This window comes from Epithele typhae, assembly GCF_022376455.1.
Source record: "Epithele typhae strain CBS 203.58 chromosome Unknown BXZ73scaffold_44, whole genome shotgun sequence".
NCBI lineage: Eukaryota > Fungi > Basidiomycota > Agaricomycetes > Polyporales > Epitheliaceae > Epithele > Epithele typhae.
The window spans coordinates 124,938-150,992 of NW_025954235.1; the positions used below are offsets into that span (position 1 = coordinate 124,938).

Genomic DNA, 26,055 nt, shown 5'->3' on the forward strand with positions numbered 1-26,055 from the left:
GGTGACTCAACCGGCGCGATTTGCTGCTCGAGCCAAACACACGCTTACTATAAGCGGGCCGGTGGGCGTTTTGTTATGTTCTTATCGACACAGTTGACCGCCGGAGCTGCGCGCTGTGCAGAGGAAGGTAGTAGAGACGTGGCAGACTCGCAGTTACTGGTGATCAAGTGTACACATGTATCGAGGGTTCACGAAAAACCTTGTTTCGAGATGAGTAGACGCTCGCCTTGTGCTCAACGACGAATAACCTAACCAGCGGATGCGCGGCAATGGCTAATTATGACATCGCTTTACAATACACGGACAGTCCAAGAACGACAAGACAGCAAGCACAACAACGACGGCAGGAACGACACGACCCAGCACATCACAACGACGACAACAACAACGCGCACCCGAGTACGCACGTCCCGACTACCCCCACGGCCTGCTTCACTTCATCTTCACCATCAGCAAGTACCGGAGCCGGATCTGCGACGCGTCGTACACGATGTACTGCGCGGGCGCCGGACACGGTCAGCGCCGCACGCTCAAGCGGAGGGAACGCGGACGAGAAACACGCACCTCGTTGTACTGCAGGTGGCCCGAGTAGTCGTCGACATCCTTCCCGGGGCCCTTGGGCATGTGGCACCCGCGCAGCTCGGGGTGCCCGAGCGCCTCTCCGGCGTCCTGCCACGCGCCGGGCTGCGTGCGGCCGAGACCCTTCGTGGCCCTGCGGGGAACCGACGGGGGTCAGGAGGGTTATTAGAGGAGAACGGGATGGGGGGCGCACCTCGCCTTGGCAGTCTTGCAGCCCTGGTCGGCGTTGTAGTTGGATGTGGTCAGCTCGTAGAACGGCTTCGCGGCGACCTCGCACAGGAGGAGCAGACCGGTGTCGTCGCTCTGACTGAAGGAGAGAGGGTCATGATAAGCGAAAGGCACGGTTCGGAAGGCAGGAAGACATACTAGGCGTGGCAGTAGTTGGCAGACTTGGACATCATCTGTCGGGTCAAGGCCCATCAGGACGGAATTGTGTGGAAGCTGAGACCAAGGGTACACACGTCCGCGAAGTAGACACCCTTGCCGAACATGTACCCAGTAACAGGGGCTGCGTGGCGAACATCAGTCCCCGATCACCCCACGCAGCGTAGCATACAACGCACCTTCGGGAGGCGCGATACGCAGCCCCTGCTTCAGGATACCCGCAAAGTTCGTCGTCCGCGACCCGTGCCACAGCAGGAACCGCTCCCCGTCCGGCAAGCCGCCGAACCCGGCCGTGTCCCACGCCGCAGTCTCGCCCTCGCGCTCGACGCGGTACGCGTTCATGACCTCCACGCTCAACTGCCTGTGCGTCGCGCCGTGCGTGTCCCGCGCGTACGCCTGCAGCGCGGCGAACTCGGCGCCCGTCCGCGCCACGGGGTCGCACTTGCTGAGCGCGAGCGAGCGGAAGCGGGCGTCGAGCGGGTTGGACGGCGAGCCGTCGGGCCCGCGCGGGATCGAGCTCGCGAGCAGCTTCGAGGCGACCTCCATGTCGCCGAGCGCGTCGACGAGCTCGAGCTCCTTCTTCAGGAGCGCGGCGTCGTCGATCACCGTCGGGCGGTTGCGGCCGAAGACGTGGGGGATAATGGAGTAGTAGCGGCCAGTCAGATCTTGGACGGCCTTGCGGAATCCTCCGTTGGCGGTGGCGACAGGCCCGTTGGGCTGGTTGATCACTTCGGACAACTCTTTGAGGGCGGCGAAGCCTTGTAGGATGGTCGACTTTGCGAGCTTGCCTAGCGGGAGCTTGTTGGCGTCGTAGTTCATTGACGAGAGGACCGCGTCCATCACCCTGAGCAAAGGTATGAGCGCTGGGGCCATGAGACAAATCTCGGTACAACTTACGAAGCGTTGAAGATAAGCTTCATGAGGACTTGTATCTCGTTTGCGAGGGTGCAGTCGGGAATCTTCTCCACGCTCTTGTCATTCGAAGAGGTCGCGGCATTTTGATCCTTTCCGTCGTCTTTATCGTCTTCTTCGTCGTAAGATCGTTCCAGCCAAGTATACTTGCCTGCGAACAGTTGAGTTCAGACAGGGGGGACGGTTGTGGACCACCTAACGTACCCTTGTGTGCCGTCATCCCAACGCGGTTGTCCCAGGCGGTCGCAGTCTTGCTCTTGAACTGGTCTTTGAACGCGGCGATACCAGCAGAAATGGAGAATGGACCCTAGGGATGCAGTTCAGCACGCGTGTGAGAGGAATGAAAGCTACACTACCAACCTTCTGCTGGCTCTGCCCGCGCTCACCAACACGGCCCCAGCGAGTGAAGAGGGTACAAGTGGTCGGGTTGCTGATTGGGTGAAGAAGCTGAAGAACGTAGAATCTGGGTGGCGGCTCAGCGTGCGGTCAATCGGAATGCGGATGTATGCGTACTTGTTCGCATTCTTCGTGAGGTCTGTCTGGTTGAGCATGGCCTCCCAGACGGCTTCCGGGGTGGACACCACCTGGTGGGTGTCTACCATACCCGAGTGCTCGTCGACAGGTGCCGCGCCGCGCTTCAGCACGGTTACCTGTCGATCGACGCGTTGGCGTAAGGTCGCGCAAGAAGAGCAATTACACGCACCATTTTCTGCGGCAGGTCCGCAGGGTCCTTCGCCTTGCCCTTCGCCTTGCTCTCTGGCTTGGCCTTGCTCGCTGGCTTTGCTTTGCTTGCTGGCTTAGCCTTGCTCGCGGGCTTCTTGCTGGCTGGTTTCTTGCTGGCTGGTTTTTTTGCGTCCTCATCCTCATCTTCCTCATCCTCATCCTCCTCAGCGTCAGCGTCAGCGTCCATCTCCACGTCCTTGTCCTCCGGCACGCTCGCCAGCTTCTTGCTCCGTCCTTTCCCCTTCGCTGCCTTCCCGTTACTCGCAGCGGTCTTGGTGACCTTCGCACCTTTCGCGACCTTCGCCTTCTTCGCCGCAGGCTTGTCCTCGTCGTCCTCGGCGTCGTCCGCGGGGTCGCCGTTGGTTTGAGTCGGGGAGTCGGTCTTCCCGTCGTCCTCATCCTCGTCGTCTTCAACATCCTTCCTCGACCGCTTCGCCCGCGACTTGGCCGCTGGCTGGGTGGCAGCCACCGCAGCGACGGCGACGGCCTTGGCCGAGGGCGCGCGAGTGCGCCCGCTCGCACGCGTCGGGGCGGCAGGGGCGGCGGCACCGTCCGTTTGAGACGCGTCCGCGGTCTTCTTCCTAGGGGGCATCGTGAAGACGGTGTGAGAGGAGCGTGCAGCACGCGGTGGGCGAGGTGGTTGCGGTTGTGGTTGTGGGAGAAAGAGAAGAGGGAATGAACACGCGCGGCGCGGCACCCCCGCCACACGCGCGACCGGGCGGCTTATATCGAGCGCCCTGAGGCTAGACGCCCGGCGTTCTGGGGCTTCCGTGTGACTCCATCACTGGGCGCGCTCCTCGATTTGGAAGGCGCCCCTCCCCGCCCGCTGATGCCACGCGGCGGGTTCTGCCTTATTAGGAAGTTGGCGGAGTCAAGGGGCGCTGTCGAGTCAGACGGTGGTCGGGATGGCGGGGCCGTGTGGCGAGCACGGGCGATAACGATAGAACGCTGCCGATGCCGATGCTGCTACCACCTCTGCCATGGCATGGGCTTCTTGCAGGGGTCTAATAATCACGGAGACTGAGGTCATTTCTACTGGAATAAAGGGGCGTTTCATAAACCGATCAGTGCTAAAGTATGCCAATATTTCAGGGTGACAAGGCGCGGATGCAAAGAATGTCGTCGATTGTGATGCTTAGGCGCCCAAACAGGAGGCTGAGAGACTGTGACACACGTGACTTGGTTTTGGAGTGATGCGGGACCTAAGTGACGCGTTGTCACGTCCTCTCTCTCTCGTTTACTGTATACTTATCCACCATCCAAGCCTCCTGTGCAAGTGCGACACGCGCTATCCTACCACTCTGCGACTGTAATAAAGGCTTAACGGTGAGTTCCATTCCGGTGTTGCCCAAGAATTCATGTCCTGATCAGCATGTTCGTCGGCAAACAGTGCAGTATGCTACAAGACCGCAATCCCAGTGTTCACATCCGCAAGTATCCTGGTGGACACGCTTTAGCGTCATCTTTGTGAGGCTTTCTGGGGATCGCGCTTGAGATTGTCATACTCAATTCGCTTCCTAGTTGCGTGGTGGTAGGGATCACCAAGGGTCCGGGTGACCCGTGCGGGTTCGCGGGTGCGGGTACCACGGGTGCGGGTGCGGGTCTCATCTCCAGGACCCGTGGACCCTTGGCACCCGTTAGCACTGCACCTGAGGCTGACGCGTCGGGCCGAACACCACTAGCTATACATTTGCTTAGTAAGGGTGGCTGGAGGCCGGACAAAGTACATGTACGTATACCACTCGGTACCGCGGTACCCCTCATGCGCACCGTCTCGCACACACTGTCTCGGCGCCCGCACCATCTCGCCCAGTGCTCTGTCTCGCCCGTGCCCTCTCTCACCCACGCCCTCTTGCCCGCACCGTCCCCCTCGCCCCGTCTCCCTCGCCCGCGCCGTCTCTCGCCTGCATTCGCCATCTCTCGCTCACGCTGTCTTTCGCTCGCGCTGTCTCTCGCCCGCGCCCTCTCTCGCCTGCACCCTCTCGCCCACGCCGTCTCTTGTGCACCGTCTCCCTCACCCACGCCGTCTCCCTCGCCGTTTCTCAGCGCCCCAGTGGGCGGCAAGGACGCGTGGTGCGCATCGAGTGATGCGCGCCACGCGTCCTTCGCCGTCCTTGCTCTCCTCCACCGCCTGCTCCCTGCTCTGCCTCACCGTCTGTCCAAGCAAACGATAGCGACTACACAGTCGTCTGTCGTCTGCTGTTGGACTGCAGTGTCACTTGGTGACACTGTTCTCCCCTCCCCCTCCTGCCCTCGACCTCGACCTCCACCTTGGTCCTCCATGCCGTCCTTCACCCACCTTACCGGCCTCCCTCACAACGTCGAGAGCGCACGAGGACGTCCATCCGGACGTCACCAGTATGGAGATCGGAATATGGGGGCCGCGGCGATGTACCGCGGCCCCTGTTTTGGTGAGTCCTCCGCCCTGCCCTGCCGTATTCCCAACGCCCACCCGTCCTCCCTGCTGCCCAGTCGACAACTACAACAGGCCAAGGACGTCCTCCCTCCTCCTCTCGGCCCTCCAAGTCGCCCTCCTCCTCTGCGCCACTCTCCTCTGCGCATGTTGTCCGCCTGCGCCACCTCCCTCTGCGTCGCCCGCCTCTGCATCGCCAAGCTCCTCCTCGTCCCTCCTCGTCCTCCTCCGCTCGCGCTGCCTGCGCACACCGCTCGCGTACGCCGCCCTCATCAGGAAAACCCTCACTTGCTAATTAGAGAAAATTCGCTCTAATTAGTGCTCATTAGCAAGTCTTCTCTAATTAGAGCGAATTAGAGTTGCACATTGCTAAGGCATCTAATTAGAGCTAATTAGACGCAAATTAGATCTTCATGAGCTCTTCATTAGCTGCAAGGTAGATCTCAAGGAGCACTCAACGAGGGCCTAATATGCTCACACAGTGCTCTCAATAGATCACACAAACACATAAGAGGAGCAAACAAATTGATATTCATCATGCTACAAGGTACAAAGTACAAACTACATATGATGACGCAGACACTGGGTATAACGGCCTCTCTGTACATACCCAGTGGGGGCTGGAAGGTGCAGGTGACGTGGGTGAGACGTGGGCGACACAGATCACGCAGGCGAGAAGACAGATAAAGTGGGCGGCCGTCGTGAAGCCGGACGAGACGGTCAACATGTGCGAGGGCGACGCGGGCGAGGGCGATGCGGGCGACAATGAGGCGGCGGGGTCAGCACCATCAGACCGGGGCAGTGAGCATGCGCGATTGCTCAGGGCAGTTGTGGAGGCGGGCTAGCGGGAGTGGTCCGCGAGCCGCGGCACTGGGAGCTCATGACTTCAGATCAAACACTGGGGATCGGGACGGTTATGACTTACTTAGCAGACTGAGAGGAAGTGGGCGCGGAGGCAGCCAGCCAGCGCGACCAGATGTGCGGGTGTTTGCCGCGTGGCAGTCCGGTTCGTCGAACGCCCACGCGGTCGCTGAGCGATGTGTGGCTCGCCTTGCAGCACACCCACCGCGCAAGGGCGTCTTCATCCTGCTGCGCATCGCTCCCGATGGTGTGCACGAACGCGAGCACAAGCCCGGATTGTGTGCTTGAACGTGGCGCGGTTCAGCACGAGCACCTGTATGGCCCCAGCAGGAGAGCGCGTGGAGGACGGGGCAGGGCAGAGCGAGCAAAGGCGACGCTGGGGTGACGCGGACGGTCGGGGCAAAGGGTGATATGTGCGGGATGGGTGGTTGAGATCAGCACAAGCACGAGAAAGTAGTGGAGAAGACACACAGGAGATGGTCGTGGCGTGATACAGGCGCAGGTCGATGACGGCGACTTGGCCGGGGGAGGGAAACCAGCCGGTGACGGTGTTAATGAGAGGGAGATACTTGTCCGAGGTATGGGATCACTCACTTCACAATGATAGATACCATCAAATGAGGTAGAATCGGCGGCGATGAGGTGTGTGGGAGAGGAGAGTGGTAGACGGAAAATGAGAAGACGATGCGCAGGAAGAAAGGAGCTCACCGGATTAAAGTCACTACGTGGCGAGCACACGCTGTCGCAGAGGGTATCCTTGGACGAGAGGAGGGAGCTGGGGAGCCAGTGAACATGCGTGATGATGATTCATGCGTGCTCGTACGCATGGAGCACGGGAGGCTGGCGTGGTCGATATAGAGGGGATTGGAAGGTGGTAAGGGTGAGGGTGAGCCAGAGAGCGAGCGCGGCGAAGTTGCCGCAAGCGCGGAGTCCAGCCGACGCGCGTCCGTTCACACGCGAAAGTGGCGCCTGCCAGCGTGTCTTTCCCTTCCCCCGTCCCTCATCGTCCGCCGTCTGGCCATCGACTGCAGCATCAACCGCAATCCGCGACGTGTCCGATGCGGCAACGTTCTATGGAACAGGTACGTCCACCGCGTTCGTCTCATCATCGACCACCTCCCTCGCGCCGACGTGTGCGAGCCTCCCCCTTCAGAGAGCCCGAGCTCGTCCAAAATAAAGCCCCCCACCGATCCCAGCCACTATAACCACAGCCGCAGTGCACACGAAGAGGTACGTTGGTACAATCCCATTCTTCGCGCATCCTGCTCACGCCCCAGCCCCGGTTTCCTCCCTCCGACATCCTCTAAGACCCGTGCCCTGTACACGGCCAGCGCCGATCCTCAGTCGTCGACACCACGCCCGACGCACCCCGCGATCGATATGACCCGTTGGTCGCCGACCCGCCGTGCCCGATATCATGCGATTGTGAGTTCATCGCCCACCCCACTCTTGATGCTGGTATGCCTTCCCCTTCCCCCCTGCCCTGAGCTCGCTCGCTCGCGCTCATTCCACCACACCGCCCTCAGGAATCATGCACCCGCGTTACCCCGAGCAGGTCGCTGCCGGTCCGTATCCATGAGCTCGGGGACCTCCGCCGCTAGCTCGAGGTCAAGAATTGCCCCGCTAACGCGCTCCACCCAGGACGTCGACCCCTCCTCTTCCCCCAACTGCTCGCAGTACGAGCTCGTCAAGCTCGAGAACGAGCAGCATGACGCTGGTGAGCACGTCTTCGCTCTGCGTCACACCCAGCGTGAGCTTATGGCCCCGTCGCCACGTCACACCCGCATCGCCCACCTCAACCACAACACCTGCGTTATTCACCTTGCCCGCCTCACTCGTGTCGCGATCTCGGCCACCGCTCATCTCGCCCGCGTTGCCTATCTTGCCCGTGTCGCCCTCTGCTCCCACACCGCGCGCAACCGCATCGCCCACTTCTTCCGCATCGTTCATATCGCCGTCTTTGCCCACCTCGCGCGTGTCACCTGCATCACCCACTGGAGCTTTGTGAGTCATTTGCGAATCTTGCTGAAATCGTTCCTAACCAACGGTCGTGGTGCACGAACACACCAGCGTGCATGCCGGCTCAAGTACAAGTGGCACTCGACATACGCGCAGACGAGCCTGTTCGACTCGCGCAGGGTAGCCGGCCTGCCGTTCATTCATCCACCCCTCCTAACGTTCACCTCGCTCGTCGCACACACCTCACCTGCGTTGCGTGACACGTCCGCATTTCGCCCCCGCGTCGCCCGCGCCCACATCGCCCACACCCGCGTCATTCACGTCGCCATGTCGCCCACGCGCCTCGTCTGTGTCGCTCGCTTCCCCTTGCCAGGTTATCCATGTCGCTAGTGTCATCCATGGTCACCCATCTCGTCTGCATCGTCCATATCGCCTGCGTCGCCACCCACCTCGCTTGTTTCGCCCACGTCACCTGTGTCATCCGTATTGGATTCTTTAGTCGAGTGGCTGTATGTCTGTCTGTCTTGTAGTCTTTAGTCTTTACTCTGTATCTCGTAGTACAACAAATATAGAGCTTCTCCTTTACCTTTGTGTGATCTATTGAGAGCATTGTATGAACATATTAGGCACAAATTGAGTCCTCTTTGAGATCTATCTTGCGGCTAATGAAGAGCTCCTGAAGATCTAATTTGCATCTAGTTAGAGCTAATTAGATGCCTTAGCAATGTACTACTCTAATTCGCTCTAATTAGAGAAGACTTGCTAATGAGCACTAATTAGAGCGAATTTTCTCTAATTAGCAAGTGGGGGTTTTCCTGATGCTGCTTCACACCACCCTCCTCTCTTGCGCCGCGCTCCTCTGCCCGTCACCCGCCTCCTCCGCCTCCGTCCACGTTGCCCGCCTCCGCGCCGCGCTCCTCCAAACCGCGCTCCTCCGCCCGCCTTGCCCTTCTCCGCGCTGGCCTCCACCCTCCTCGCCCGTCCTGCTCCTCCTCGCCCTGCTCCGCCTACGCTTCTTGCCCCTTTCGCACCGCCCATCTGCTTACTGCCGCCCGCCCCCGCATTGCCCGCCTCGCCGTTGCCCTTCTCCGCGCATGTTGCCCGCCTCTGCACTGCCCTCCTCCGCACTGTCTTCCCCCGCGTCCGCCTCGCCTGCGTCCGCGTTGCCCTCCTCCGCCTCGTCCAGCTCCCCCCGCCTCATCCAGCTCCCCCCGCCTCACCTCCTCCGCCTCGTCCCGGCCCTGCGCCTCCTCCCTCGAGCCCTCCTCCATCTCTGCCTCGCCTGCATCCGCGTCACCTACCTCCGCCCGCGCTGCCCTCCCCTGCCTCGCCCGCCTCGGCACCGCCCTCTGCCTCCCTCCATCTGTCCCCTCCTGTAGTAGTGTACAATAAATATAATAATGCACAGCGTCTCTCGCCTGTGCCGTCTCCCTTCTCCCATGCGCCATCTCCCTCGCCCGCACCGTCTCTGTCCCGCGCCTTCTCGTCTGCGCCTTCTCGCCCATACTGGAGTCTCACCCACGCCATCTCTCTCGTGCCATCTCCTGCGCGTCACCGTCTTGGTCTCGCGCGTGCCGTCTCATGCGCCTCATCTCGCACATGCCGTTTCGCGCGTGCGGTATCGCATGCATGCTCTTGCGTGCAATACCTCACTGGTGACTCGTCCCAGGCCTGTTCACCCGCGGGTGTCCGCCGCGGGTGCACACCCGTGAGATACCCGTCCGACCCGTGTGTATGCTGACCCTCGGGTCTACGGGTGCGGGTGTGCGCGGGTACGGGTGCGGGTCGAATCAAAATCACCCGAGGGTCACCCGTGGTGAACCCTACGTGGTGGGAACCTTGTGGCAAGCCGGCAGTGAGGGGAAACGATGGCCGAGGGGCGCTCTGGTCACTGTAGCGCCCCACGTGTTCGGTCTTGGTCTGCGGGAGGGAAAAGCGGAGCGCCCGTCCGGGAAGGTCGGGCCCGATGCTGGGCAGAACGCGAGTGTGAGTCGCGATCCCGGACGGTCCGCTTGAGCGCGAGGCCGGAGTGCGACGCGTTCTGCGCCACTCTCACAACCAAAGCGCTGGGAGTGGTGGGTGGGTGCGCTTTGAGCTGCGTGGGTGCGATGCGGGAGGAGACGAGAGGCGATAGCCTTTAGCGCGCTAGCGCGCGTCTCCCTCATCCGGCAACCACCGGCAACCCACGCCTAGAAAGCACCCGTTCGGCCGAGGCGCTCGTTCCTCGCGCCTCGTTCGAACCTCACGCTTCCTAGTTGCGTGGTGGGAACCTTGTGGCAAGCCGGCAGTGAGGGGAAACGATGGCCGAGGGGCGCTCTGGTCACTGTAGCGCCCCACGTGTTCGGTCTTGGTCTGCGGGAGGGAAAAGCGGAGCGCCCGTCCGGGAAGGTCGGGCCCGATGCTGGGCAGAACGCGAGTGTGAGTCGCGATCCCTCCCGGTCCTTCCCACCCCCGCTCGATTGCAACCAATCGATCCGCTTCCCACGGATACGCTCCCGCCCGCGCGAGGGATGCCGCGACTAACCCAACGCGAACACCAACAGTCGCGGAAACCGAGCCGCGGCTCACCCAAACAGTGAGCGTGACAGTATGAATTACAGTTTTTTTGGCCTTAGTCCACTTTTTCATGGAGTCTGCCGCTGTTAGTACCCTCGCCGAGTTCGACGCCTGGGACAGGAATAGTGGTACAATGCACTCGATACTACGCCAATACTTGAGGAAAGCGCGCGACTGCCAGCTGCCCAGCGCCGCCACAATGTCCGGATTTGTCCCCCTCATGAGCCACTCCGTCGTGCCGCCGATCCGGAAGCAGTGCCCGGTCAGAGGCGGGAGGCCCTCGTCTCTCCAAGCGGCTTGGCATCTCGCTAAGAACCAGTCGCGCGTCATTGGTGCCCAGGTCCCCCCGGGGGTCTCAAACGCGAAGAGTGGGGCGTCCGTCGGCACTGCGCTGTTGAGGTGGAGGTGGTGCGTGAGCGCCTTCACTGGTGATGGCTCTACATCAGTCTCCCGAAGGATGACGTCCGCCCCTTGCCGCTTGGTTGACTTCGTCCACGGAATGTGGAAAGACGCGAAGGCGCCACCTGTCGTGGCTGTGCCTCGCTTGACTGCCACCCCGCGCGCGACGTGCCTGTCCGCGCGGAATGCTCCCGCTGACGGAATGGTCAGCTCTCCTAGCCTGTGTGTGTGTGTTAGCCCGCGATCTTCGCGCGTCGTCTGCGCTTACCGTCTGCACCCCCAGAACGCGCAGCTCGCCACTGCCAGGACCGCGGCGTCGAACGTGTCAGTCAGGTCCAGCCGCCGGAGCAGCGCTTGCATGTGCGCGACGGTAACCGGTGGCCGCGGGTCCTTTCCCCGGGGCGCGCATTTTGTTGCCCCCTCGCATACTGCCTTCAACAGCCGCATGTCGGTGTATTTCCAGGTCGCGCCGTTCATGGTGTGCCAGTACCCGATCCCCGCAACCCAGTTGTCGATGGTAGACCGGGACTTCTGACCCGCGTGACTCGCGACGAAACAGGCCATCAAGATGTCTGATGCTGGGAAACGCGCGTCTTCGGCTATCTCGCGGTCGTCGCAGTATTGATGGTACCTCAGCAGGCCGGCTCCGTAGCATTTCCGTGTCGCGGGCTCCAGTCGATTCAACACTAGCATGAATACTTTTTCGATGTCTTTCTGCGGTACAATCCCCAATAGGTTCTGCCGCGAAGCTATCGCGTTCGGTGCGGTCCACAAGGCTAATCGGTCATCTGCTCGTACGAAAGGTCGGTAGGGGGATGGTCTTAGTTCGTTTTCGGCTCTCGGTTTTCTCGGAGTTCGCCCGGTCTGGGCTCGCGGTGAGGGGGCGTGCGCGCTGGTTCCGACGCCACGCGTGTCCGCGTCCCTCCCCTTGCCGGGCGCGCCCGCACGCGCGGGCGCGTTTTTGACTCGCGCCGTCTTAGGCATGTGGCACGAGGAAGAGCGCCAACTCGGGCGGGAGCGCGAAGCTCGGTTTGAAGGTCGGGTTGCCGGTCCAGGCGCCGCGAGACACCGGATCTGCGAGGTTGATTTTCGTGTCCACGTACTCCAGCCGGAGCGTCACGTTCCTGGCCATGCAGACCGCTTCGATCCTCTGGATCACTAGATTCACCTGAAAGTTCCTGCTCTTGCCGTTCTCGATGGCGCCGATGACCCCTTGATTGTCGCTCCGGATCCACGCGTCGGCGTCCCTCACGTCCTTCCCCTCCAGCCATAGCACCGCGAGCTCGATTGCCACCGCTTCCGCCCAGCCGATGTCCCTTCCCGCAGTTCGCCACTCCGCCAGGGGGACCCTCCACCGCCAGGCGGCCTCCGCGCCCTCCGCGACGAGTCCCACGCCCCACTCTGAGGACGCGTCCACCCAGATGCCGAAGTCCACGGGCGGGCCGCGCGCAACGAGCTGGCGCGTGATGCCCTCGCGTCCCAGAGTCTCGGTCCACCACTTGATGTCGGTGACTACCGACTTCTGCGGGTAGCGCTCGGCCTCCGGACGCGGGTTGGCCCCGAACTTCGCGATAAAGGCCTGTAGGCTGGGCAAACGCGAGCGGCCCGTCACGTAGACGAAGGTGATGTGTTGAAGCGTGCCCAGGAGACTCTGCGCGTCCTTGAAGCGGAGGCGCGCCTTCTTCTCGCAAACGAGCGCCCTCGTCGCCTCTGTCTTGGCGAGGTACTTGGCCCGCTTCTCGTCGGAGAGGCCGACGCGCTTCGCCGCGATCCACCAGCGGAAACCCGTGTAGTCGATTATGTCGCCGTGGGGGAAGCATTTCGGCGCGCTCCACCGCACCCCGAGCCGGGCTGTAAGCTCGATGATGTCCATGATGTCGTGCCCGTACTTGTAGACGCCTGGCGCGATCTCCTGGAGTGGGTAGCGCAGATTGGCGAGGTCGTCCACCCACTTGTGGTTCCGGCCCATCCCCACGGCCTCGATGACATCCACGACTGCGTCCATCACTTTCCCTTGCTCGCCTGTGCCTGACGAGACACCGAATGGGACCCCATGGTCGATCTCGTACTTGCCCTTCCGCCCTTGAATGACGATGTACGCTTTGTGGCCAGGGTATACTGGTATGTTTCTGAAAGCCGACTCGATGTCCATCGTCGCCCCCTGAGTCCCCGGCGGTGCCGCGATGATCTAGTCACGTCGTTTGGTTAGCCTTCTGGCTCTCGGGTTTGAATCATGCTCCCGCGCCCGACTTGCGCTCTCGCGCATGGCTCGCGCTCTCGCGCCCGACTCATGCTCTCACGCCTGGTTCTCGCTCTCGCGCTCGCGCTCCTGCCTTGCGCTCCCCGCATCCGCCTCGCGCTCCTCGCATCCGCCTCGCGCTCCTCGCGTCTGCCTCGCGCTCCCCGCGCCTGCCTCGCGCTCCCCGCGCCTGCCTCGCGCTCCCCGCGCCTGCCCCGCGCTCCCCGCGCTCGTCCCGCGCTCCCGCGCTCGACTCGCGCTCCTCGCGCCCGACTCGCGCTCCTCGCGCCCGACCTGCGCTCTCCACGCCTGGCTCGCGCTCTCTGCGCTTCCTGAGCCCCCACCCCGCGCGACTGCGCCATGACCTCGGGCGCGCATCTGCGGAGGCCCCATAAGGAAAGTTGTGCTCACCGAGTCTGCGAGGTGCGCCGCTGAGCCCCAGACCGTGGGGAACAGGTCAGAGTCTATCCTCCCGTTGACCGACAGGCCGTACTCGTCCTCCTTCGAACAGTCTTGGATCAAGCGCAGCTTGCCGTTGGCTTTCGGAACCACGGAAAGCGGGGACGAGATGAACGGTCCCTGCAAGATCTCCTCCACTTCCTCGCGCGTGTACGGGCCGGACATGCGCCCGATTTCGCGCTCCCCCTTGATGTAATTTTCGATAAAGTCTGCGTGTGTCTCGGCCCCCGGGTAGTTGTCATGAACAGTCGTGTGCAGGATGGGGGACATGTCGCCAAGAGGGAAGCCTTCGCGCATCCAGCGCGCCAAGAAAGGGTGCTTGTGTCTGATGCCAAGCTCGTCCAGCGCCGACTCCCAAGCGTCCGGATCGTAGGGCGACGTGACGCGCTCACGCACGGGTGCACACGAATTGCGTTGCGGGATGGTCGGGACTACCACAGAAGGTGCACCGGTGGCAGTCGTGCGTGTTCGGGCACCAAGTCGACTTGCAAGGGAGAATTCCGCCCACGTTCCAGGCGGAACAGATCTCGTGGTTCCCGTCGCGTGTGAACAGTTTGATGCCCTTTCCGTAGATGAAGGCGGGTTTGCCGGCAGCGCTGAATTGCGAGTTGCACTTGCTCGCTCGGTGGCCGTCCCTGTTGCAGTTGAGGCAGAACATCCCGCGGCCGAAAGGCTGCCTGCCTTGCTGAAAGGGCCGCTGCTTGTCCTTCCCGCCTGAGCCCCCAGGGTGTCCGCCCCCCGAGCCGCTCCCGTTGGCGTTCCCACCGGAGCTGCCGCCAGCCTGATTGCCGCCAGAGTTGCCACCAGTGTAACCGCTGCCGGCTTGGCCGCCCGGGTAGCCTCCGCCATTGTAGCCGCTCCCGCCGCCCGAGTACCTGCCCCCGTTCCGCTGTCCGCGCGAGTCCGAAGGGGCTGTGCGTCCTCCGGTTGGGTGTGTGCCGACGCCGAAGCTCGTGTACTGGTGACGTGCGAGCATCATTGCCTTCACGTACGTCTGGCTGCCGACGAAGAAGGCTGATTTCTTCCCGGGGGCCTCTGTGAACCAGGTGTAGCGCAGTTCCATGTCGAATGCCCGAAGCGCGGGGAACGAGACCTTGAAGTCGGCCTCGTTTTTGATGTACTCCACGTGCTCGCGCCAACGCGCGATGACCGCTGGCTTCACGACTCCCTCCATACAGCCGTCGAGCATGTTGCGCCAGGCTTCCTCCCAGTCGGCGCTCAGCATCAGACGCTCGTCCGGGAAGGTCGAGATGTCGAGGATGTGGTGTTTCTTCTCGCCGTGTAGGGCTTCTGACTTGATCAGCTTGCGTGCCGACGCTCCGGTCCGCAGGCCGCGCAACGCGTCATTCGTCATAGCCGACAGCGGGATGTAGTAGCCGTGCCGCAGCATGGTCTTCAGGCGCGGGTCCACGGGTGCGCGGTTCTTCGAGAAGATGTCGTCTTCTTCGTCTCCATCCCCGACCAGGGACTCCGCGTCTTCATCGGCATCGAAAGCCGCATCGGCGCCCCCTTCCGAGCCGCTGCTTGAAGGGGGGGGGCTCCCCCCGGGCGGGCTGGTCGGGCTCGCCAACGCAGCCTTCTGCAGGCGCCGCTGTAAAGTCTTCAGGATGACTTCCGCAGCCTTCGCCACGGCCTTCTTGTTCGTGTTCGACTTTGCCGCCCCGGCGCGCTTTTGACGAGCGGACCTCTCGCGCGCGGCAACTTCGCGTGCGGCCTCTTCGCGTGCGGCCTCGCGCGCGGCCTCTTCGCGCGCGGCATCTTCACGTGCGGCCTCCTCGCGCGCGGCCTCCTTGCGCGCCTGGCGCTCCCGCTCTTCCGCCCTCGCGGCCTTCCTCTTCTTCCGCTCTTGCTCGTCCATCACCGCCTGCTCCCTTTCTGCGATGAGCCTTGCTCGCTCCCTGTCGAGGTACTCTTGTTCGGCCTCGGCCTTCTGGTCAATGTACATCGACACGGCCTGGGGCCGAGAATAGCCTTGCTCCATTAGGAGCGCGATGCTCCACTCCTGCACCTCCACCTCATTCGCGCCCTCCTTGAGAGGGCCTATGGGCTCGGCCATGTCATCGTCCAACTCGTCCTCGCCGTACTCGTCCACTGCCATGTCCGTCTGACCATCGGCGTCTCCCTGGTCATCGACATCCTCTTGGCCAGCGTCCTCGTCGATCATCTCCTCGTCGGCCATCTCCTCGATGTGCGCTCCGCCATCTCCGCGGTCTACCCCTTTCTCGGCGTCGATCCGCTCACCACGTGCGGGGCCGCCTGCGCTGCCGCGCGGCCGGCCAGAACCTTCGCCCTCCGCGGTTGCGGGATCCATGCTGACCCGTGGTACCGTGCCTGTGGTGATAGACGATGCGTGCGTGTGATCACCGAAGAAGCTAAGCGATTGCCCGGCGCCAGGGGGAGCCTTCCAGGCTTTGCCGGTGCCGTAAGCTTGAGCTTCGGGCTTTTTCACGCCTTGCGGGTGGTAAGAACCGCTTGTGTTGGGTTGGTTGACCATTTTTGAGCGTTTTCTCGTATTTCTAGTGACTATATGCGCTTTGAGCTGCGTGGGTGCGATGCGGGAGGAGACGAGAGGCGATAGCCTTTAGCGCGCTAGCGCGCGTCTCCCTCATCCGGCAACCACCGGCAACCCACGCCTAGAAAGCACCCGTTCGGCCGAGGCGCTCGTTCCTCGCGCCTCGTTCGAACCTCACACTCCTCAGCGGTACGTCATGTGGCGTTATACGTGCGTGCGGTTGGCATAACGTGTAACGCGCCGCTCCTACGCAGGTATGCCTCATCTCCAAGCGTACTTACTGTCCGTTCGGACTTGGAGTTAGCATTTGAAGTGGGTCTGCTGAAGCCCTCTTGACAGCGTCTGATATGTCAGTGCAAATTCGGAACTTCTGTGGATCTTCAAGGCGCCAGATGACGCTGATTATAAGTAGGGCAAATGTCGTACTACGGTACGAAGAACATAGACACTTCTACCATATACTCTCTTGCTCAACATGTCTCCGCCCAAGATGCTCTACAGTGCGCATCTGCGTCCTTCCATTGAGCTAGCTGACACGTCTTGCAGCTCGCCTCGGGACCTCTGGTCTCAAAATATCGAGGATCATCCTTGGGTGTATGTCGTACGGCGACCCGAAGTGGCAGAGCTGGGTGCTCCCCGAAGACGAGGCGATCAAGCACATCAAATTCGCGTGAGCCCAGACCCCGCGTCGGCGTACAGTTTGTATACTGACGTCACGACTTTCAGCTACGACCACGGGATACAGACGTTTGACACTGCCAACGTGCGTTCAGATGCGGCGCGCGGTCAATGGACACTGTTCTCACAGGTCGTGATTTGCAGTCATACTCGAACGGTCTTTCTGAGACTATCCTTGGCAATGCCATCAAGACTCTCGGCCTTCCGCGCGACGAACTCGTGATCATGACCAAGGTGAGCTGATTTCAGGCGTTACGAACGTGGATAGTCACCGATTATACCGCTGCCCGGATTAGGTGTCCTCTCCTGTCATGGCGGAGACCGGGATAGACTTCTACGCAACGGGTAAAACCGCCGAAAAATTCGGCAACATCAACCAGCACGGGCTGAGCCGCAAGGTACTTCACGAAGTTTCATTGATATACTTCCTTCTTACTGAATACCGCTCTTGGGAGTAGCATATCTTCGACTCTGTGAAAGCGAGCCTCAAACGCCTACAAGTAGACTACATCGACGTACTTCAATGTGAGTTCCTGCGTACCCAGATATACTGATAATGTCCAACACTTTAAGAACAGGCCATCGCTTCGATTACAGCACCCCAATCGAAGAGACAGTGGGTGTCCTAGGTTTCTGCACCTTCACCCACAGTGCTAACGTGTTATCGAAGATGCATGCACTGCACGATGTCGTTAGCTCGGGACTCGTGCGCTACATCGGGATGAGCTCGTGCTATGCTTATCAGTGTCCGTCCTCCTCCACGCTAACGCACTTCGCTCATGACTAACCTTCATGAGCAGTTCATCAAATGCAGAGTGCGTCCACGCAAGCACACCCTTAGATGAGGCACTGACGCTGATTTCTCACCGCAGACTACAACATCCAGAACGGCTTAACGGCCTTCATCTCCTTGCAAAACCACTACAGCTTGCTCTATCGCGAAGAGGAACGCGAGATGTTCCCGACGCTCAAGGTAAGCTGTCACACCCGGCCCCTCCGTCTTCGCGTCATCCAACCCTCCTGGCACAGATGTTCGGTGTCGGAGCGACCCCCTGGTCTCCGCTCGCCCGCGGCGCACTGGCCCGTCCTTCCAACGTCGAGTCCACACGGGGAGGTTCTGACCGGTCCGTGCCTGCATTCGACGTCCCGACGAACATTTCCTGATCCGCGCGCAGGTTGCTCGCGTGGTACCAGAGCGCAGCCTCGGAGAGTATAGTCTCCCAGTACGTCTCGCCCGATGCGCGTCGAGCTCGAGCTCCTTAGGCGTGTTGAAGCTGATCGCACGACGATGACGTCAGTGTCGAAGAGCTGGCGAAGCGCAAGGGCGTGAGCATGGCGCAGGTTGCGATCGCGTGGATGCTCTCCAAGGAGGGCGTCTCGGCACCGATCGTGGGCTCGACGAGCCTCGAGAACCTTGAAGACATCATCGGTGTGTGTTTCTCGATGTGCCGTATCGAATGAAGTGTCCTGAGTCTTGCGTTAGGGGCTTTGGACGTGAAGCTCGCACCGGATGAGATCGAGTATCTCGAAGAACCATACGCCCCGCAAAAGGTGGTCGGGCACTGGTAACTGAATCACGGCAACGGAAGTAACAAATCAGCGCCTTGTTGATTCCCCGCCACTGTAGTACACCATGCTGTCCAGGCCATAATGATCAGTAAACCTCTGAGAATATATGACATATGTCATTGAAACCTTGCCGCGTGCAAATACGGACACTTTAACTAACAGTGCCCTCTACTTCTCCTCACCAGTGGCCGAGAGTCTTGAGCGGAGTATACGGCTCCTCGAGGTACTTCATCTCCTCCTCGCTGAGCTTCACGTCCAACGCCCCGAGGATGTCCTCGAGGTTCGACAACCGCGTCGTGCCGACGATGGGCGCGGTCACCCCCGGCTTCGCCAGGATCCACGCCATCGAGATCTGCGCCATGCTGACGCCCTTCTTATTCCCGAGCTCCTCGATCCGCCGGGTGAGCTCGGGGAGAAAGGGGATGTCGTACGCGCCTTGGAAGCTGCAGGCCGGGGGTCGGTGGTCAGGCGGCGGTGGGGTGGACGGAAGCGACTCACGCGTCTTCTTTGCTCCGCACGGTCTTGATGCTCACCGAGTGGGTGAGGAGGCCGCGGCCGAGCGGGGACCACGGGATGGACCCGACGCCGAACATCTGCGAGCGATGGCACGAGGCCGTGAGCGAAAGGATGGAACGCGAACCCCCGTAGCGGAGTCGATGCCCACCTTCAGCGTGGGGAACATCTCACGCTCCTCTTCGCGGTACAGCAAGCTGTAGTGGTTCTGCATTGACACGAAGGGCGTGAGGTTGTGCGTGATCGCGTAGTCTGCGGGAGCGTGTCGTCAGTGTATAAAGCATGCCGGATCAGATAGAGACACACTCTGCATGGCGTGGAACTGGTAGGCCCAGCACGAGCTCATGCCGATGTAGCGCACGTAGCCGGCTTTGACGACGTCGTGCAGTGCTTGCATCGTCTCTTCGATAGGAGTGTTGTCGTCGAAGCGGTGGCCTGCAGCCAAAGCTGAGTCAACGCGTCGCTGTCTGCTATGGACATGCTAATCACACTGAAGGAGGTCGATGTGGTCGAGCTGCAGGCGTTTAAGACTAGCCTTCACAGAGTCAAAGATGTGCTGCGGCCAGTCACGAATGTCAACTGCTGGGGAGGGTACGAGTCATAATCGAAGATCGACCGACCTTCCTGTTGAGACCCTGCTGGTTGATGATGCCGTGGTCCAGCGGGTTCACGCCCGGGACCCAGAAGTCGAGGCCAAACTCCTTCGCTATCGGGAAGTATAGCTTGGTCATGATCACGAGCTCATCGCGGGGGAGGTTCAGCTGTTTGATCGCCTTTCCGAGTATGATCTCGGACAATCCGTTTGAGTATGTCTGTGCACCTGGAGTGAGCGGCGCATGTAGACCCTACGGGCACGAACATGGCGTACGTCTGCAGTGTCGAATGTTTGGATGCCGTGGTCGTATCTGTTATGCAATGTCGATGAGCATGCCGGCCCGGGGTGTGTGAACGGATTCCCACAGAACGAGAGAGGTACTCACGCATACTTGATGTGCTTGATCGCCTCCTCCTCGGGCAGCACCCAGCCTTGCCAGTCGGGTGTTCCGTATGACATGCAGCCGAGGATGATCTTGGACACCTTCAGCCCCGAGGAGCCCAGACGAACTGCGGGCGTGGGGTTAGTTTCCGGCGAACTTTACGTGTTGAGATAAGAGCGCACCGTACGGCATCTTGGGAGTCATGATGATTTACAAGTCCAAGGGAGAGTGAGAGCGATCTTGGGCGTAGCGTCCGGCATATATAGCTGCTGTACGGTGCGTGGGCATAACTGCGCTACTATGCTTCTGCGCCATCCGACCGGGGGATTCGACGGTGGGTGCGATGATGTCAGCGTTATCCGACCGGGGGATTCAATGGTGACCGAGGCTTTCTAAATATATAGGAGGTTGTACTAATCAGATTCCGATCGTGGAACATCGTCCATCGAGGTTCTTCGAGTCGATCGAGAAAGGATCAACACTCACTTAGGATGTAAGCACTGGTGAGAAAGGCCATGCCTCAAAGGCTGCGGATTGTGTTTGTGTGTGACGATTTTGCTGCCCGAGCGCACGTCCGAGGAGTCGGAAGAAATGACAAAGAAACGAACTCAACTGCTCATAGACCATAGCTCTTACGGAAATGTAGAAGCCATCCGCGCTATGTCACTCGCACGATCTTCGCTTTGTCTCGTGTTTGGACGATGAAGATGGGAGTTGGAACGTTGAACGTTGACGTCGAGAAACAAACAAGGTACGAGAGCCGCCTGATTAGACGCCCGTGTCGGAAACTGCAGTGCTGACTAAGCGGAGTCTTGCGGACGGGATGTCTCTGGCTTTCCGGCGCGACTCGCGAGTGCTTGAGCTCGTACTTGTCCCTCCCCCTCGCGGATACTTCATTATCGGTCCCATTAGCCTGCAATAGAGCGGGTAAGCAGGCTGCGGTGGAGGTTGTCCTGTCTTCGACCAATCAGTGACCATCGTCGTCACTGGCTCAATCGTGGCCTCCTGAAGATGGCCCGAACGTCCGCTGTGAACGGACATTCTCAAAATACTGCCTGCAAGCCGCACATCCCGCAACATTTTTGTACTGTAGCGCCTTGAGCAATCTCCAAAGGTTTCGTACAGTCACTTCGCGGTGAGTACATATAGCTACCGTGCATACTATGCCAATATCGAGTGCGCTGACTCGAAAAGCCTCAGATCACCTCGCCCCTCGGACATGAACGCCAACTCTCCACCGACAGTGCCGCTCTTGGGCGTCGTTCTTGATTCCGGTCCGCCCGTAGGCAGCACGGACTACACGACTATCGTTGTTGTCCACGGACTGATGTGGCGCGGAGGTGAGATCTTGAGATCCCCGTACTTCGAGTTTGAAATCTCTGACCGCGATTTTCGCGCAGAGGGGTTTCAGAAGCTGCTTCCTATATCGGCACGATACAACGCCTGTACAATCGCGCTCGCTCGGCGTGGATACCCAGGATCCGCGTCATATTCTGAAGAAGAAATCTCCGTATTGAAGCGCCTTTCCACCGCATCCCCTGACTCAGCCGAAACAACTCAGGAAGTCGACGACTTTCTCAAACAGCAAGCGCGCGAGCTGTACGACACCCTCGCGGACTTCGCGAAACGTGAGAACATCCCGCGCGTGCACGAGGACAAGAAGGGCGGGATCGTCGTCGCCGGCTGGTCGTACGGCTCGCGCCTCATGCTCGCGTTCCTCGCACACGCGCACTCCTTCGCGCCGTCCCACGGCGCCGATCTTCTCACTCATCTCCGTCGCGTCATATTCTATGGTACGCTTCCTCGCGCCCAACGTAGCCCCGACTCCATGGAAGGTTGACCTGGACGTGTACGCACAGATAGCTCCTTCATGGCGTTCGGGTACCCCTCCCCGCCTGGGGGCTCGCATCCGCTGCACCAGTCTCTGAACGCGTCAGCAAGCCCCACCGAGCGCCTCGAGCGCTTCCACGCCTGGGTCACCGGGTACTACGCGCACCGCAGGCCCCGCTCTCCCGCCGCCCCATCCACTGAAGAAACGCAGGAGGATGGGGAAGGGGAAGGGGAAGGGGATGAAGGATTCGTGTTCGACGGCGCGGTCGCGGACTCGCCGCTGACCACCGCGGAGCGCGCCGCGCTCGTGTGGGAGCCGCCAGGGCGCGAGCCGGACAGGAGCGACACGCTCGTCGCGCGGATGAGCGCGCGCTCGGGAGCGTACGCGCGGATGAGGCGCGCGGTCATGTTTGGGGGAGGGAGAGAGGGCGGGACGGATGGGAGCGGGCTGGCGCGTGCGAGGGCGGAGTGGTGGACGCGTGTCGAGGTGCGGGTCGTGTGGTGCGAGCGCTCGATCTGGCCCGCGGTGTGGGGCGCGATGTGCGTCGCGCGGGAGGTGGAGGGGGCGAAGGGGGCGGGGAGAGCGGTGCGGCCGGTCGTGATCGTTCGGGTTCGGGATGCGAACCATTTCGTGAGTGGGTCTCTTTCGCGCGCCGGATGGAGACCTGACGCGATTTGCAGGCCCACTGGGACTATCCGGAACGAACAATACAGGCATTCTTGGGCGATGAAGAGGACGTGAAATAGTCCGGCACGAAGAAAGGCAGGCGATACTTCAAACGAGTAGTGATTCAGTGGAAGCAGAGATACGTGTTCGGCGACATTGACATACATGTCTATGGTATAAAGACGGAGCGGCCCGGCGAGGGAGGTACTGTTACAAGAATTTGAACCCGCTCGGATCAGTAGCGAATCAGTTGACAAGCGCAAGGGTCGAGAAAAGCTGGCATACTAGTACATTATATAAACGGTGCCCCGAGTCTACCCATGGTCCTGATTGCGTCGCGGAATGCTTCGCCAGAGATCTATGTCATATGGTCCAATTGAGGGGGTAGGTGCAGAGTGGCTCTCTGCTTTGACTCGTTCGTAAGGCTCGCGCGCGTACCGGAGGTCTCCGAAGTCCGGAAAGTCAACTCCGGGCATCCCGGCGCTCTATAGTTCGATCCCGCGCTATGTCTTTTTGTCTTTTTTCGCCGCTTGCAAGTTCCCCGCAGCTACCGCAGCTACATATACACAATCGTAAGGCTCGCCTAAGCCATGATCAAGGTCCTTTTGAGCGACATGTTTTGCTCCCTGCCGTTGTCATTGGGTTTCAGCACTTCACCTCGCATCGATTGTTCGCCTTGAGCCGCCTTGGCAATCGCCCATATGAGCCGACTTGGTCTCCGCGAAACTATGGCTACTCATGACGCCCACCGCCAAGCGCACTACGTAAGTCATGCTTCTAGAGTTACATTTAGTAACGACGATCGACTCCGTCCCATGCACATGCACGTGTTCCGACAATTACCACCGGCGGATATAGCCTTCTGAGGCGTTAGAGAGGCTTCTCGGTCTCGGACTCAGTTGCATCGTGCCTGAGAACTAACCATCGGCTGTCCTTCCAACGCTGCAACACGAGGTCCATCCGTGGCTGTTGACACTAGCTAGTAGTTCGCTTTCTATCCCCCTCACCATCATGCCCAGTCACGAAACCAAAGCTGCAGTGAGATCAGAAAGGACGAGAACGAGATGGTATTCCGTACTTGCAAGCGACGAGAGCAAGAAGACATAGTGACGATAGCTAGCATTAGTGAGAGATCGTGAAATACGAGGGGCGGGAGGCAAATGTCCTTGATGGCGCTGAGCACATCATTCAACTGCGGGGTGGTCGACGCCGGGTGGAGCGTCGCCTCTCTTGGAAGTCGTGAGAGGCGGCGACGAAGACGAAGACGACGCGGTGGCAAACTCGCAGGGTTGGCGGCGTTGGATGCATTGTCTGCAACATACCAAATCGAGTGATCAGCGTTTCCGTCCGCGCATCCAGAAAAATGTGCCGAAGAGAACGAGACGAGCAGCCTGAACCCCGGAACGCAATCGCGCGCAGCGCATGCCGCTCGCAGCTCCAGTACGTGACACGTACCCTCCCCATTGGCGTGCGCGCGCGCGTCCGCACCGACACCGGACATGACGCGGATGGCGTTCATGGCGCGCACTCTCCGCGCGCGAGCCTGAGACGTAGGCTGCTTCCGTGCGAGCATCCTGATACCGCAAAATTGCGGCGTGGGACGGATCGGCGCGAGATGGCGAGCTCGGGCGGCCGACGGGGCTCGCGCGACCTCTGATTGCCTCGCGGTCGCCTGATAGACTTCTGGAGACCCTCGCGCTCTCAGGTCGCGCGTCACTGGTGATGCAACTGCCGTTCTCCCGGTCCTAGCGCACCCTCTCTAGCCGTCGCTGGGCGCTGAGTGTGGACGCCCGGACAGCGCCCGCGCCCCGTGCCACGATCGACGCCGCGCGCAACAAGCACCGCGAGCGTGATCGAGGTGCACCGCGCCTATGAAACTCGGGCAGACACGGAAATGCAGCAGAACGCGAGTATAAGAGAGCGCGCAAGGCGAGCACAGAGAGGCAGCAACCCTCCCCGACTCTCGCCTCCGGACGACCACGACCACCGACCACGACCACCGACACCTCGCCGACGCCAGAGCACCAAGAGCGGAAGAAGGACCGACACTCACCCGCACCGCCGCGACTCGTCCCCCGCCAAGGGGCCCCCGCACGCGATCTTGCGCTTCCGGCAGAAGGCGCACGCCTTGTTCGTGCTCGCCAGGCGCTTGTGGCGCGTCTTCGCCTCCAAGGGCTCGCGCAGCTCCGAGCTAACCAGTTGCAGGAGGCCCGCGCTGCCAACGGAGACGTTGATGCGCCGCGCGGTCGTCGGCGAGTAGACGAACCGCGCGCGGGGCGTGTCCTCGTTCGGCTCCGTCTTGGGTCCACCGCCTGCCGACGTCCAGTTCGACGTCGGAGGCGCGGCGTGGTGCGGGAGGAGGCGCCGCTGCGTCTTGGGCCTTTCGTGGGGCGGGACGCGCGCCGCGCCGCCGGGGGTGGCAGTGGCGTCGGGCGCGGCCGTGAGGTGAGATGCGGCGTTGTAGAGATGCTGTGGCTCGTTCGGGGAGTGGACGATGTAGTAGGGGGGCGGGAGGAGCGCGGTGGCGAGCTCGGAGAACCCAGAGAGCGGTGTGCTCCACGCGGCCGCCTCGAGGGGCACGTAGTAGCTAGAGTTCGGGGTCGGGGAGCGCGAGTCCGCGTGTGCGCCATCGTCGGTGGGCAGGTGGACCGCCGGGTGAGACTCGTGCATGGGGCTTCCGTGATATGACGGTCCGGCGCGCGGTTGCTGTGAGCGGCCTGGTCAGCTAGTTCTCTCTGGGACACAGAAGGACAAAGACCGACCTCGGAGACGAGCGCCGCAGGCTGCGCCACTTGGCCAGAGCTGCCGCCGGGGTCGTCTTTGTTTCTTCTGTGTTTCGGAAGATCGTGGCTTCCAAGCGGCACAGGAACAGAGCGTTGAGACGCGGGGGATGTTGTGAAAATGGGGACGTGAGTGGTCGTGGTCGGAATGGGTGGGATTAGATGGGGCTGGCCGGCAAGGTCGTTGGGTGGGGGCGCTTCGAGCGTGTAGTACTTGTTGGAGATGGCCGATGGCGGGACGTAGTGCACGCATATGGGTTCGTCGTACACCAGTGACGGTGTGCCGTAGAACGAGTTCTGCTCCTACAGTCAACATAGCGTAGAGAGCGCATGTGGAATGATACGCACGTCATCCTCGACGTTGAACTGAGCCATGCCGGTAGCGACGTTTGACGAATGCGGTCCCGTAGAGCTAGAGCTGAGCTCGGGGCTGTAATACATGGAGTGCGGAGTCGAAAAGTAGTAGGGAGTGAACCAGAAAGGGAACGAGTGCACTCCGCCTGCGCCCCGTCGACATATTTATTTCGTGGGCCGATCGCCACTGAAGACCACGTTGCTTGGTCCCGAACCAAAGTGCGTGCATGTCACCACAGAGAGCGCTACCGGTCCAGAGGAGACTGGGGGAGACTAGACCTCTTTTGAGACGGCGATGTGGTGCTTACCGAGAAGAGGTTCGGCGACCCTGAGCTAGCTATGCATCGCCTATGCGGCTCGAAGGGAGGTAGCTGCCATGCCATTAATTGCTGGGTCACGCTTGGAAGCCTGTGTGTTATGGTGCGCGCGGGGCAAGTCTAATCCTGGATGATGATGATGATGATGATGCATTTGTGCCAGTACTGTAAGTATCTTCGTAATGCTAGGTAAAGTCTAATCCTGGAGGAAGGTTTGATTTTCGGAACGCACCTGTGAGCGATGCTAGGGAGAATTCAAGGACGCGCAGGTTGACGTCGAGATTCCAGGCGTGCGTGCCCACTCAATGGTCGATCGGATGACTATCAAAGCCAAATAGATTCGGCTCTCCGTTGGCACCCGCCGGTGCGGCTCC

At 60.9% G+C, this 26,055-nt stretch overlaps 6 protein-coding genes across 6 annotated transcripts; 3 read left to right on the top strand and 3 right to left on the bottom strand.

Moving 5' to 3' along the window:
- Nucleotides 1-432: 432 nt before the first annotated feature.
- BXZ73DRAFT_50861 (poly polymerase catalytic domain-containing protein) lies at nucleotides 433-3,190 on the bottom strand (the record flags this gene model as incomplete). The annotated part of the gene is made up of 12 exons (XM_048020518.1): nucleotides 433-495; nucleotides 565-712; nucleotides 773-886; nucleotides 946-980; nucleotides 1,041-1,087; nucleotides 1,143-1,807; nucleotides 1,861-2,026; nucleotides 2,080-2,182; nucleotides 2,236-2,338; nucleotides 2,389-2,525; nucleotides 2,579-2,858; nucleotides 3,027-3,190. 12 exons carry the CDS (start codon nucleotides 3,188-3,190, stop codon nucleotides 433-435), a joined length of 2,025 nt encoding a protein of 674 aa, XP_047875388.1.
- Nucleotides 3,191-7,447: 4,257 nt separating this feature from the next.
- BXZ73DRAFT_103779 (uncharacterized protein) lies at nucleotides 7,448-8,221 on the top strand (the record flags this gene model as incomplete). The annotated part of the gene is made up of 2 exons (XM_048015686.1): nucleotides 7,448-7,876; nucleotides 7,943-8,221. The coding sequence occupies 2 exons, from the start codon at nucleotides 7,448-7,450 to the stop codon at nucleotides 8,219-8,221; spliced, it is 708 nt and encodes a 235-aa protein (XP_047875389.1).
- Nucleotides 8,222-16,471: 8,250 nt separating this feature from the next.
- Nucleotides 16,472-18,243, top strand: BXZ73DRAFT_103782 (Aldo/keto reductase; the record flags this gene model as incomplete). Its single annotated transcript, XM_048015687.1, has 14 exons — nucleotides 16,472-16,496; nucleotides 16,543-16,666; nucleotides 16,723-16,759; nucleotides 16,819-16,908; nucleotides 16,971-17,072; nucleotides 17,133-17,199; nucleotides 17,253-17,290; nucleotides 17,345-17,420; nucleotides 17,475-17,489; nucleotides 17,547-17,647; nucleotides 17,704-17,798; nucleotides 17,850-17,897; nucleotides 17,973-18,103; nucleotides 18,158-18,243. The coding sequence occupies 14 exons, from the start codon at nucleotides 16,472-16,474 to the stop codon at nucleotides 18,241-18,243; spliced, it is 1,035 nt and encodes a 344-aa protein (XP_047875390.1).
- A 178-nt stretch (nucleotides 18,244-18,421) lies between these two features.
- On the bottom strand, nucleotides 18,422-19,937 carry BXZ73DRAFT_103783 (Aldo/keto reductase; the record flags this gene model as incomplete). The annotated part of the gene is made up of 9 exons (XM_048015688.1): nucleotides 18,422-18,686; nucleotides 18,742-18,836; nucleotides 18,908-19,008; nucleotides 19,063-19,191; nucleotides 19,246-19,312; nucleotides 19,377-19,568; nucleotides 19,625-19,661; nucleotides 19,737-19,860; nucleotides 19,916-19,937. 9 exons carry the CDS (start codon nucleotides 19,935-19,937, stop codon nucleotides 18,422-18,424), a joined length of 1,032 nt encoding a protein of 343 aa, XP_047875391.1.
- Nucleotides 19,938-20,952: 1,015 nt separating this feature from the next.
- On the top strand, nucleotides 20,953-22,310 carry BXZ73DRAFT_50892 (uncharacterized protein; the record flags this gene model as incomplete). Its single annotated transcript, XM_048020525.1, has 4 exons — nucleotides 20,953-21,073; nucleotides 21,134-21,526; nucleotides 21,593-22,194; nucleotides 22,245-22,310. 4 exons carry the CDS (start codon nucleotides 20,953-20,955, stop codon nucleotides 22,308-22,310), a joined length of 1,182 nt encoding a protein of 393 aa, XP_047875392.1.
- Nucleotides 22,311-23,239: 929 nt separating this feature from the next.
- Nucleotides 23,240-25,451, bottom strand: BXZ73DRAFT_79425 (uncharacterized protein; the record flags this gene model as incomplete). Its single annotated transcript, XM_048023081.1, has 6 exons — nucleotides 23,240-23,263; nucleotides 23,375-23,541; nucleotides 23,686-23,804; nucleotides 24,284-24,936; nucleotides 24,993-25,313; nucleotides 25,359-25,451. 6 exons carry the CDS (start codon nucleotides 25,449-25,451, stop codon nucleotides 23,240-23,242), a joined length of 1,377 nt encoding a protein of 458 aa, XP_047875393.1.
- Nucleotides 25,452-26,055: the final 604 nt, after the last annotated feature.